This window comes from Salarias fasciatus, chromosome 19 (genome assembly GCF_902148845.1).
Source record: "Salarias fasciatus chromosome 19, fSalaFa1.1, whole genome shotgun sequence".
In the NCBI taxonomy this organism is placed as follows: Eukaryota; Metazoa; Chordata; class Actinopteri; order Blenniiformes; family Blenniidae; genus Salarias; species Salarias fasciatus.
The window spans coordinates 10,748,885-10,761,890 of NC_043763.1; the positions used below are offsets into that span (position 1 = coordinate 10,748,885).

The window sequence follows — 13,006 nt, forward strand, 5'->3', positions numbered from 1 at the left end:
CACACACTGTCACAGTCAATGTGGGCTGACAGAAATCAAATTTTGTTTAGCTCGAACGTCACAATCCTCCTCAACTGCTGATTGCTCAACATTAACAGTGTGATTTGTTTTGAAATATGTGCTCACATGCTGCTAAAATACAGGAAGTTATGGAGCGATTGAGCAATCCGTGGCTTTTAATAGGAGCTGAAACATTGTTGGCTGTTTCCTGCATTAATTTACAATTACAGCAGTGAAAAATAGATCCAGTCATCCAGTCATCCATATATGGAGCGATTAAAAAGAATGTTATATTCTTCTAAACTCATATAAAATGATAGGATAAAAAGCAACTATTTGAAAACTATCTATGAAACTTTTATAACATCTATAATATTTAATTAGCAAAATATACTGTAAATATACCATTGATACTGTTATTCACAAAAGACTATTAAAACATGCCGACAAAACACACAAAATGGTGTAGTTATTGATTTACAACAATGCATTGAAATGACTATTTCAATTCAATCATAATTCAATGTTAGGAATAATAACTAAACATACTTGATGTGCGAGTTTAATGTGATCTTACTGGCAAAAGTGTATTTAGTGTATTGCTGTGATGCAAATGCTAATGTCCGAATAATCATAACGAAATATTATTGATGTCTGGGGAGTAAACATCTTTTTCAATACAAGGATAACATTATAAGATCATTTTTAATTGTGGCAATGAATATACTGCACTTTACACACTGTAGAATCTGAAAATAAAGCTACTTTTTAGTTAAAAGTGATTATTTCAAAGTGAACATAAAATAAAAAGAGTATTGTTGTTGCACTAGAAGTAGAGGAAATAAGTAAAAGTAACTTCAGCTTGATCACAATGAAATGATAAAATGCGTATTGTGTATTACAGACTTGTCTTTATAATAATGATGTATTTGTTTAAATAAAGCTTCCTGCATTCCTGACTGGATATTCCACTGTTTACGTCAGCTCATCAGTGACAGTGTCAGAGATTTTCCTCCTTCATTGTGAAGGGATTGAAAATGTACGCAGAGGAATGTTGAATTTCCCAAAACAAACACCGTTTCAGCTGGAAAATCAGCCTCAAAGGAAAATATGCCACAAAGTGGAAATCTCTTAGCGACTTGATATAAACTACAAAACAGATCAACCCCCAGAATGCACATCATGTACCATGAAGCGGTAAAAGATACTCCTCGTTTCTCCTTTTAGGCCCGGTTTATTGAGCGTGTGGTCACCTCAAGTGGGATGTGGTGCGGCACAGTTTTAGATTACCACACTGCTTGTGCGAGCACTTGAATGTTTTGCAGCTGATAACTCTCCGTGCTTCATATAAGGCCAGTAAGTTAGTGTGTCAGTGGAAAGGATGATTACACAACAGTGGGGCCAATTCACCTCAAAGCCACACAGCACAGCGTTTGTGCTCGATTGTGCTGACCTTTACGTCTAATCTTAGAAATTCTCACTCCCGGCATGACTGTTCTGCTGATCTGAATTCGTGTTTCAAACAAACACCAAAAGCATTTTAAAAGCCTGTTTAAACAGTGGGGTTTACATCAGAAAATGCTGCAACTGGAGGGCAGAAAAAGCAAGTTCTCTGCCCTCTGTTGGCCGCAGACTGGAACTGCAGCACAGTTGTTGCTCCTAAAAAAAAAAAAAACAGCCACCACATCCAATTTGTTGTCTTTCTCAAAGACTTCTTTCATCTCCTGCTCTGTGAGATAAAAAATTTACCATCCTGTCATCCCACTTAAACTTTATCAGTGACCTCAAGCTATATCCCAGTCCTCCCTTCGGGGGGGGGTGGGGGGGGTCAACAGAGGCGATAGCACAGGAGGTAGAAATCAAACCACGGCTCAGAGGATGAGGAGTGACTGACTGCATGAAGAAAGGAGGACAGCCTTGACCTCTTACAGCACCCATCTTGAAGAGATCAACTATCCTGAGAGTCGACTGCAGCACACATGCAACCTTTTTTCACTCGGTGAAAGTTACTGTTACTCCCTTCATACATCAGTCAGCTCACAATATGTTTTTACTGAACACATTCTTTCAAAGAGCCGAGCAAAATCTACAAAACGCCACTGAAACTAGTTTTAGGGCGTTTTAAACTGTAAGTGAAGCACACCAAAAAAAAAAAACAAAAAAAAATAGGCAAGTATTTAGGTCAGTGTAAAACTAAAAAGGTTTGTCATGGAAGGCGGCAAACGGCATTTGCCCGAACAAAACATGTTTGCGAATCAAAATGTCAAGGGGTGTGTGCAGGCTTCAAAACTGTGTCGGCGCTGTGTCACAGCAGCCGTCAGGGAGGTTTAACTGTCTGCGTCTTTAAAGCAGGAACACATCTGACTTCATCCCCTGAGAGCAGGCTAGCTTATATTTATATATATAAATCCTTCTTTTTTTTTTTTTTCATTTTGGCAGGAAACAGGTGTCTCCTCCTCCTCCTGAACCTGGAAGGACGAGCGAGTCGCACAATATCAAGTAGGCACGATCCATCTGAGAGTATTAAAGTAAACAATGACAGCGTATGAGGCTTCTCGAGGCCAAGGTCCAGCCGAGAAGATATTTTCCATCAGAGTCAGTGATTTCTCACTGGAGATTTGCGCCTCGCTGACCTTGTAAAGTTCAGATCTTACGACGACAACATCGCGAGCACGTGAGCATTTTCTGTACTCGCCTAAACTCTGCTTAATGTGTGACATATTATGAGGCCTGTAGGTCAATTTGCAGCCCCAACAACTTTTTTTTTTTTTGTGTGTGTGTGCGTGTGTGCTGTGATTCCCCCTCCTGCCTCCCTGCTGTATTTATCCCTCAAAGGGAGACAATCGATCTGATCCACTTAATCAATCAGTGACAGGGCCTTTGAACTGCAGACGTGATTTCCAGCGAGTCTGTCATCCCACCCTGTCGTCTGTGAAAACACTCCAGGGGGAGATTGCTCTACACAGCCCCGGCTCGCTCGTAAAACTCTTTTTATGTTAAAACACACACCCTGGCCGCTCGCTTTGACAGAGTCCAGTAGACGTGTTTGCGTTCAGCTCATATCTCGGGCTCTTCATGCGCAGCCAGGGAAGATAACGCTTTAGCTGCTGAAGGAACAAATCGAGGCTGCGCTGCGTTCAGGCCTTTTTTTTTTTTTTTTTCCATTTTAACCAAATTCAACATTTCAGAGCACAAACAGCCTCCCCTGCCTGTAAGCAGAGAGACAAAGCCCTCCACCCCCCTGCGTGGCTCCTGTATAGGCAAAGAAGAGGAAGGGGAAAGGGAATGTTTTGCCTCTCTTTCCCCACCCCTCTTCCCTCACCTCCCCGGGGCAGTGCTGTGTAGTAATAAACGTCCCCCATAAATCTCCCCCTCACGCCATCACCCCCCTCCTCCAACTCCTGCCCTTTTTTTTTTTTGTTAACAACTTCTTTTCTTCTCCCTCCTTCCTCCCCCTCCAACCCCTGTCTTTCTTTTTTCTTTTTTTCCCCCCCTTCCCCTCCTTTTCTATTGCAACCCTAACCCTGACATTAACGCTCGGCATGGCCCATGGCTGCTCTGTCATGGATTTAGAGGGCGGGAGGAAGGAGGAAGATGGGCCACAATAGATTTGTATAGGTTTCACTCTCTGCAGACCCGGGGCCTTCTGTGACTGACTGTGGTGGGATCTGGTGAGATCACCGGCGTATCAGGTTGTCTCCTACCTGTTGAAATGAAGAATAAACCGGTGGAGTGTGGTAAAAAAGAGAACAACAGAGAGAGGGGAGGGGGTTTGTGGCGGAATGACTGTGGTGGGGAAAGAGTTAAAAGCTCTGAATTCACCGGAAAGTCCCACAAGTGACGCTCCAGTCCAGCAATTAAGAGTAAATTAATTACAGAGCAGAGGATGGTAGCAGAAACCCCGAGGAAAATGCATCACCTCCCAGTAAACAACTGCAGTCTGCTGAAGGATTACACTTCCAGAAGAAAGACAGAGAGGAGCAAGTTTCTGCTGCAGGAATTCAACATAAACGGATTTAATATGCGTTTATGTGGATTGTTCAAAAGATTCCTTGCAGATACAAGTATAAAACAACTTTTTTCCACAGGATCTCAAAGTTTCCCCTGTTCTTAGAAACTTAGGGAAAACACTTTAGGATAAACTTTTTAAACTTTTTGTCCAATGGTGATGTTCCTAAATAAAGGCCGGACAACTTTTAGGCATTAGCCGCGCGTCCTGCAGTGTAGTAATCTCTAACAAATGACAAACCAATGCAAGTTTGTCTCCGCAAAAGAGGAAGGAGGGATGGAGGGAAGGAGGGAGGGAGGGGGGAAAAAGTTACTGAAAGTTAACGCCCAGCGGCTTGAGGCTCCTCCTGCAAAAGGATTATAAAGCAAATGTCGGGGCTGGAGCAGGGCAGAGAGGGGGAGTCTGCAGGGTCCAAAATACACAGGAGCTCAGCAGACCTGCGCAACTTTCTAACAAGCACAGTTTGGGGTTTATTTATTTATTATTTTTTTGTTTTTGTTTTTTTTTTTTTCTACTTTTGACTTGAGTCCAGTCGCTGCAAAGATGACCACAGCCGTGGTGCCGCCTTTCTTCGACTTCGAAGTTATGAACAAGGTAGCTTGAGAACTTTCCCCCCATGCTTCTGGTGCTGTGGCCGGTTAGCCCGTTAGCCGCTGTGGAGGAATGACGATCCGCGCGCGCCGCGGCCCTCTGCCGCCCCTCCGGACGCCGCCGTGCCTTTCCTGCCTCCACTTGTTTGTTTGTTGTTGATGTTTCTCCCTCTTATTTCCTCTGTTGTGTCTCTCTAAGCTCTGTCCGGGTGTTTTTTTTTTTTTTTGTTTGTTTAAAAGGAGCGTCTCCGGAGCGCGCCGCGGCGCACAGTTTGCGTGAATTTGCAAGCGTTTTGTCGGATTTGAGAACTTTTTTTTTCCTTTCCTGGCCGTCCGTGCGCAACATGTGCCACATCAGCTAACTTTAACGTTTACGGCCTCGCTTGGCCCGATTACTGAACTTTTCACCGGGCAAAAAAAAAAAAAAAGCTCGTTTTAAAAGTTTGTCTCCGGGTTTATTCGTGGCTGCTGCTTTATTTTAATGAGGGCGGTTTTTTCGTTTTGCGCCACTTTTAATGCTCTGCTCGCACAAAGCTGCCACATGCTCGCTAATCATTCACCAGATTTGTCTGGCTTTAGCGCACTCTTTGTCCTCATAAAACTGTTCACATCATTAACAGCGTTTAACCTTAATATCCCTTGTGTCGTGGCTCGTTTTAAAAGTTTCGGACTTGATCGTTGATCTCTGTCTTCGCTGAAGTTGCAGCTTTGCTTGTCTGCTGACTTTCGCTCACATGGAGCTTAAAAGTCGGTGATTAAACTGCATCTCCCGCTAGTTTTTTTTTTTTTTTTTTTTTGGGAGAGTTCATTGTGAGGCAGGTCAGGTTTCCTTTGTAATCCATCAGGATGCTTTGGCACTTTCATTATCTTTCAAACGATGCAGCCTCTTTGTAGCCACTAGCAGCCCACAGGCCTCTCATGTGCTGCTGCTGCTGCTGCTGCTCCATTTACTAAACAGGCACACATTCCTCCCAACAAGGGCAACTTGCCAAACCAGCTGCTGTTCTATAGGCCTGTATCCGCTCATGTTTTCAGAGCCAAAAAGAACACAGTCATGCAGGAGGAGCTGTGGGGTTTTTTTTTGGCCGTTTTAACCAAACGGCTCCTCAGAATCTGCTGTAATAACCTGTTTTGTTTTTGTTTTGTTGTCTTGCAGAACCACAAACTGCTCAACTACAACAACAACCTGGGTGCCCCCCATCCCATGTCTGTCCCTTGCACTGGCACCAACGTGCCCATCTCCAGCCCCGCCGGAGCCCTGCTGGACAGGAAGGCGGTGGGGTCTCCGTCGGTGGGAGGCGTGTACCAGCGGCGGCACTCTGTCAGCAGCACCAAGTTCAGCCAGAACCAGTTCCTGAACACCCTGAAGCCAGCGGACCACTCCTCACTCATCTCAGGGGTTGGCAATGCCAGCAGCAACAAGGAGAACCGCCTGCGGGACCGCTCCTTCTCCGAGACGGGCGAGAGGCCCATCAACAAGTGCCTGGGCCCCGCCAGTCCCACCGGCGGCCTGGGCCAAGTGAACTCCAGCCGTTACAAGACGGAGCTTTGCAGGCCCTTCGAGGAGAACGGCTCCTGCAAGTATGGCGACAAGTGCCAGTTTGCTCACGGGATCCACGAACTGCGCAGCCTGAGCCGCCATCCCAAATACAAAACCGAGCTGTGCCGCACCTTCCACACCATCGGCTTCTGCCCGTACGGGCCCCGGTGCCACTTCATCCACAACGCCGAGGAGCGCCGCGGGCCTCCGCAGCAGTCCTCCGCCCTCAGCTCGTCCAGCAAGATGGAGAGGCCCCGCCTGCAGCACAGCTACAGCTTCGCGGGCTTCTCCAGCTCGGCCGGGCTGAGAGACAGCCCCACCTCGGTCACCCCCCCGCCGATGTTCTTCCCCGACGAGGTGCCGGACTGGCCCAGCAGTAACCCTTTCACCTACTCCAGCCAGGAGCTGGCCAACCTTTTCGGGCCGAGCATCAGTACTGGTCCTGTAGGCACAGAGCCCAACACCCCCGCACCGCCTTCTCCAACAGGCACGCCTTACTATTTCAGACCCATGTTGGAGTCCCCCCAGATGTTCGAGTCTCCATCCAGCCCCCCAGACTCTCTGTCAGACCAAGAGGGCTACCAGAGCAGCTCCGGTAGCAGCTTGAGTGGCTCGGAGTCCCCGACGCTGGACACCACCCGCCGCCTCCCCATCTTCAGCCGCCTTTCCATCTCTGATGACTAGACTGCATGCACCCCCGCCCCCCCCCCCCAGTGACTTTAAGTTTGATGACACAAAGAGAACATGGCACTCCCCGCTACCTCTGCCACCCCCCCCCCCCCCCCCCCCCTGTTTTCTGCAGCTTCCCTGTCCGCCCTCGCGCCAGACCTGACGGTAATTCCTCGGTAGCATTGTAAGGATGTAATCAATTAAGGGAAACTTCCTGAGTCAAATTCTCTCTTCATCCTGGTTAATCCACACATCCAAGTTTTAAAACGCGCCCTGCCATGTGTCATAGTGCCAAAAAAAAAAAAAAAAAGGAGAGGAAATTGAACAATGAAAATCACAAGAACAAGAAATTGACTGTTTTGCCAGGTGCCACTTGTTTTTTTTTTTTTTCTTCATTTGTTCTTGAATGTGTAGCAACACAAGTGGCCTTGGAAAGGGGAGTGCGTTGCACTAGCCCCCCCCTCACATGCCCTCCTCCCCCCCCTCTCGACGATACCACTTCCCCCTCCCCTCCCGGAGCTAGCTAGAGGGTGCTCACTAATGTAACTGTAGCTCGACCGCAGATGTTTTTACAGACTGAGTTAAGACAAAAGGAGAGAGAGAAAAAAAAAACAGACCCTGAAAATATATGAATAGTTTTTAAAAAAGAAAAAAAGTGCCTGGGGCGGTTTCTGCATGTGTTTAGGGTGAATGGACTACTGTTTTGTTTTTTTGTCATGGTTCTTCTCAAAGCCCCGTCTTATGTAATTGTGAACTGGGTGAGTCTGCAGGAAGGACTTTGAACTGGAAGTTGGTTTTGTCCCCTCCTCCTCCTCCTCCTGAGTTTTCTCCTCCTGTTGCTGGTCACTGGCTCTTCTTTTTTGGGAAGGAAATCTCGATATCTAACTGATCATTAAACCTGTAAGATTCTGTCCTGCCTCCCCCACCCGTCTCCCACCCCCGCCTTGATCCTCGCCGATCTGGGGATTTCCATCATTCCCATGGTGCAGTTGTTCGTCCTACGACTTGACGAGATCGGATCTCCAAGCTATTTTACTTTACTTCTCCCCCCTCTTTAGAAGCTGCTCCGAGGAGCACTCTGTACTCATTACATCCCTTCTTTTTTTTTTTTGCTTTCTTCATTTGATAATTATTTTTTATTAATGTTATTATTACGGTTATTATTATTTGAGAAACTTTCCAGACAGAAGGTTTGCGTGTCACTGCTTATTTAACTTATCAGAACATATTTATTGGTGATCATATGCATTTTTTGTTAATTTTGTTTTTGTATTTATCTGGATAATGAACAATAGAATATATTTTCTTTTATGTTAAATTATGATCTTCCATATTAATCTAAAGATTGTGAAGACGTTTTTGTCAGTTTTCCTTTTTTCACAGTTTAATATATTGTACTTCAATGACTTTTGTTCTGCAACTACACTTTGTCAAAATGAAACTTAATTTAAAGCAAAAAATGCAAAAAAAAAAAAGTTTTGCGTTTTGATTATTTATTGTACTTTTTTCTTACTCCCTCTTATTGGACTGCAATGCCATCTGATCTATTCGTTCCTGATGTTTCCCTCTCCACAGTACAATAATCTGACAGTAACAGTAGCTAACTGTTATTACATTCAGTAGTGTTTATTTTTTTTTTCTCGGATCTCTGAAGAGAAGCATTTTCACTGTACATGGGTTTGATGGTAGTTGTAAAAGGGTTGTTTAAGTTTAAAGGAAAAAAAAAAACAAAAATCCAAGTCAGGAGGACTGGTTCTGTTAAAATGTCTTTTCTTCACTAGATTCTCACACCCCAGTCTCTTAATACAAGCAATAGCTGTGACCAAATGGGTTGAGGAAAAGTTTATTTTCTTTGGATTCGATTGGATGCTTGATGCACTTGCTTGGCCCCCGTTTCAGACCAGTGAAAGTGCCTCGTTGAATACATTCCAGGTAGCTAAGGCCTCTTGGGCCTTTTATATATTTGATAATGGAGGATAATTAGTTTCTTTTCTTTTCTTTTTTTTTTTTATAGTCACTCGCTCTGTGTTGCCTTCAAGTGTTTGGAAGAGGTGGACAGATTTTGACACAAAGAAAGTAAAAACTGTTGAATGTATTTTTTCAGCCATGTTTGTTTTCACTACAGTAATTTTGTGAGTTGCTATGGAAACCTGTTTTTTTCTCTTTTTTTGTAAGTATTGATTGCAGTTAAGTCAATAAACCCCATATTTTTGGAAAAGTTAAACTGTGTTAATGAGTTGTGTGCAAGAGTTGCAGTGGGAAGTCAGACAGATTTAAGCATTCCAATGCATGAAACTGCACAAGAAGCTCTCAAATCACACTTCATGCCATAAAGTCAGGTGAAGAAATACTCTAAGTTGTGTGCAACTACAACTTTTAACTTGTTTTGGCAGCTTTTGGGAATATAGTTGTTTTCCAGGACAAGTTTATTATTCATTTGCCAGTAAGAAGTTGCTCCTAATGCAAGATCTTAACATTTCATTGTTGGCTCAACATCAATGCATATACACATTTTAAACATGAAAAATTATGCACTGTTTACATAGCAAAATCATGCCAGAAACCCTGACCCTGACATCATATGAAAAAAGTGTTTAACGGATGTGCACCTGGCCATGCTGTCCCAATGGGAGTTTCACTGTGGTAGAAGTTGATTGGCGAGCGGCGCAGACAGCAGCTCGGGGTATTGACCTGGCGATAATCAAAGTCTGATCGAGCACGTTTGGTTTGCACAAAGACTTAGCAAACCTGGTTTCAGCTGAAGTATTGATCAGAGGGTGCTGTAACCCAAAACGTTTCCAAGAATAAAAAGGAGACTGGCTGAGGTTACGGCCTGATCGCTGAGCCCGAGGTTAGGGACATGCGCACTAATCAATGTGTGTGTCTGTGTATTTGTGTTTAAAAACCGGATAAACAGTTGAGTCAGAGATTGTTGAGGCTGATTTGGTGATGTTGTATTTGAAACAGTGCTCTGCGTGGTTGATCGGATATATTTTTACATGGAGAATAAATGCAGATGACAATCTCTGTTTGACCATTAATGCAAGCAGAGGCATATTTGATTTCAGTAACAACATTCTGTTGCTTCCCCCTTCATGCTCTCAACATCCGCAGCACTTCTGCTTTTCCTCGCTCTGCGGACACTTCCGTCTGTCCATGTTTATATTCTCTCCGATTGCAAAAAAAGAGCTGGGACAGGAACTCCCTTCCCTCCATACAATGAGGGGTGCTGACCCGCCGCAGCTGACCCGTGGAGGCCTCCTTGTTGCTTTACTGCGGAGAGTCTGGGCCTTGGAGATTCTTGTCTTGTTCCTTTTCTGCTCCCTCCCACCGACCCGTCTGTGATCGACTTCCAGCCTGCTGCAAACCTGATTTCACATCAAGTGCATACCAAAAAAGTAGGATGGAAAACAGGTTGGGGGAAAAAAAAGCAAAGCAAAACTGAAAACCAGTCAGCAAGAACTGAGTATTGTACAAAATGTCATGTTTCTAAAATGGTCCTGTGAGGTTTATCTGGTGAGGGCTATTGAACTGAAAGCAGCTGCGAATGTAGAGCACTTCTTCATCGATGCTTCTGGTTCATCTTTCACCAGAGTGAAAGATAAATGTACCATTTGAATTTATGCAAACCACATCCTATTAACGGAACAAATATTCTTTTACATTTTTACCCTCACGAGAATTGCTTCAGAGACCTGATTTTGCTGACATGTCGTCCAGATTAGATCTGTTCTTACGCCAACGCCTCAAAAATCTACTAGATTTAATGTTATTGGAACATAAAAAGTCTATAATAAATGTCTTTCGAAAGGACTTTAGCAAACAAAAATACCAACATTGTGGTGAACTCCGAAACTCTTGATATTAAGAGAAGTTCAAACGGAGAGCTGAATCAGCTCTTTAAAACTGTTCAACATGTTGAGTTTCAGTAAGATCAGAGCAGGAGAAATGCATTTTGAAGGCTTCTCGGGCTCAGCCAGGTGACGCGATCACACCTTTCTTTTCGTGCTTCACACTTTGAGCTTGCAGCTTGTGGCACACGAAAGAGGGCTGTTTCCTGTTTGTGCGGTCTGTGCAGAGGCACCTTGAGATGAGGCACCAGGAAGTGGGTTTCTGAACCTGCGATGGTGGCGGATGGAGGGGGTCGTTTCTTCTTTAATATATCGAGAGAAAAAGAAAAGAAAAGGAAAAAAAAAAAAGCACCCTTCCGTGACTTCATCGCAGGTTACTTTCCAATACAGAGAACGGCGAACTGACACAGATCAAACCTCTGCTTTGCACATGGCTTCCTGCATAACGCCGGCGTGTCGATCTACTCTCAGTCAGCCAATCTCCACTCACCTTTAACCCGCGCCGTTGAGCAAGACGGCGCAGCAGCGTGTACTCTTTGTAATTGTGTTATCAGAGGAAGCTTTGCCTCCTTGTTTGACAAAGAGGAGAGCAAATAGTGCTGATGTGCTGACTGTCTCTTATCTGGGCTCACAGCTGAGAGCGGGGTAGCTGCGGCCGTGCCGCCATGCCTGCATGTCGCTGCGGGGTCACAGGTGTAGTGGGAGTGACGGCAGTGTTCAATGTTCAGCTGGATCTGATCGAACGGGGCCACTTTAGTAAAACATAAACACATGAATTGAAACAGTTTATATGCAATTTCAAACAAAACCTGAAGAAGTTGAACGTTTCAGCCAAATGCTAAAGTGGATGTAGCTTTCACTGCTGCATCACTGACTTATTAGCTCAGGCTGTATGTTTATCACCTCTGGAGTACAAGAAACAAGGCAAATTGCAACAAAATATGCATCGGAGTACCTGTAAAACTCTAATTAGCATAGTACATCTTGTTTACTTAATCTGCAAAAAAACAAAGTGCAGAAAATAGTAACAATGACACATGTGTTTTGCAAAAAACCCAGATTGGTGAGTAAAATGCAGAGCGGTGACTAACTGGCCATTACAGTCAGGCATAAAACCACATTTTGACATTTACCCTAATTTAGGGTTTTCTGAATGACACCCAGCATATGATCGCTATGCTGGCTTAGCTCCGCTCCCTTGTTAAAACATACCTCAACCAGACATGTCTGTCTTGGCGCTCCGACCTTTGACCCCGCTGGAACTGGACAGACTCGTAACCCAGACGCTGCCGCTGAAAGGTCCCCTCCCACCTACATACAGTGAAAACACACAGTCATCCTCTCTGGCTGGGTCTGATTTGACGACTTCACAGGGAGAAGGAGCTGAGAGGGAGACTCTCTGTTTTTATAAATACTGAAATTCTTAACTTAATGATGGGGATGTGTTTTATAATTTGTGTTAACAAGGGACTTTCTCATCCCACCTCTAATCTCTTCCTGACTATTATCAGCCTGCAGTGTAGGTATTGCACTGTTTGGGAAGTTTACCCTCTGAGTACAAAACAATCCAGATTACTGACAGTGAGTGACAGAGAAAGTGGAACACCCACTACTTAAATATATGAAAAACAACATTACCTTCAACACAGTTTAACAGTTTGAAACAAAACCTACTCTTTAGTCAATGAAATGAGTACGTCTCTGCAGCCCCGAGATCGATTTGAATAATTCTGGTGTCAAAATAAAGTGGCACGCATGGTGGCGAGGTGGTTAGCACCTTCGCCCCACGACGACACTCAAACCTGGGCTTGGTGGCGTTTCTGTGAGGAGTGTGCGTCTTCTGTCTGTGAATGTGTAGGTTTTCTAAAGGCACACTGACGTCCTCCCATAGGCAAAAACCACACGCAGTAAGCTTTCAGTGTGTTTTTCAAGTCACTGAAAATTATCTTAGTTTACATGTCCTCCGTGTTTACCTGGAAAATGCAACTTTCGTGAAGCGTGCGGCATTCCCAGTCAGTAGTTCCTCTGCACATATGCATGCAGATCTACAATGACAATGGAAAATTCCAGCGTTTGTGCTGCTTGCTGCTTTAAATTTAACAGTGCTTGTCCAGCAAAGTGTACATTGACTGCATCTCATCTGGATCACATGTGGAGACACATTTCTTAGATACTTGAGTGTGCCGATACGATGAAGGACAGCAATAAGGAGTCTGAACGTTTGCATTTTACTGATCCATGTCCTGTGATGAACCAGCGACCTGTCCTTTACTCATCACACCTCCCACATCACCCCTTATTTAGGCAAAGAAGTGTAGATGATGGCTAGACTGATTTAGATACTTCA

General features: G+C 44.5%; 1 protein-coding gene across 1 annotated transcript; it reads left to right on the plus strand.

The window, feature by feature from the left end:
- The first annotated feature begins 4,401 nt into the window (after positions 1–4,401).
- zfp36l1a (zinc finger protein 36, C3H type-like 1a) lies at positions 4,402–8,519 on the plus strand. Its single transcript, XM_030116720.1, has 2 exons — positions 4,402–4,603; positions 5,756–8,519. The coding sequence occupies exons 1-2, from the start codon at positions 4,553–4,555 to the stop codon at positions 6,821–6,823; spliced, it is 1,119 nt and encodes a 372-aa protein (XP_029972580.1). The 5' UTR covers positions 4,402–4,552; the 3' UTR covers positions 6,824–8,519.
- Positions 8,520–13,006: the final 4,487 nt, after the last annotated feature.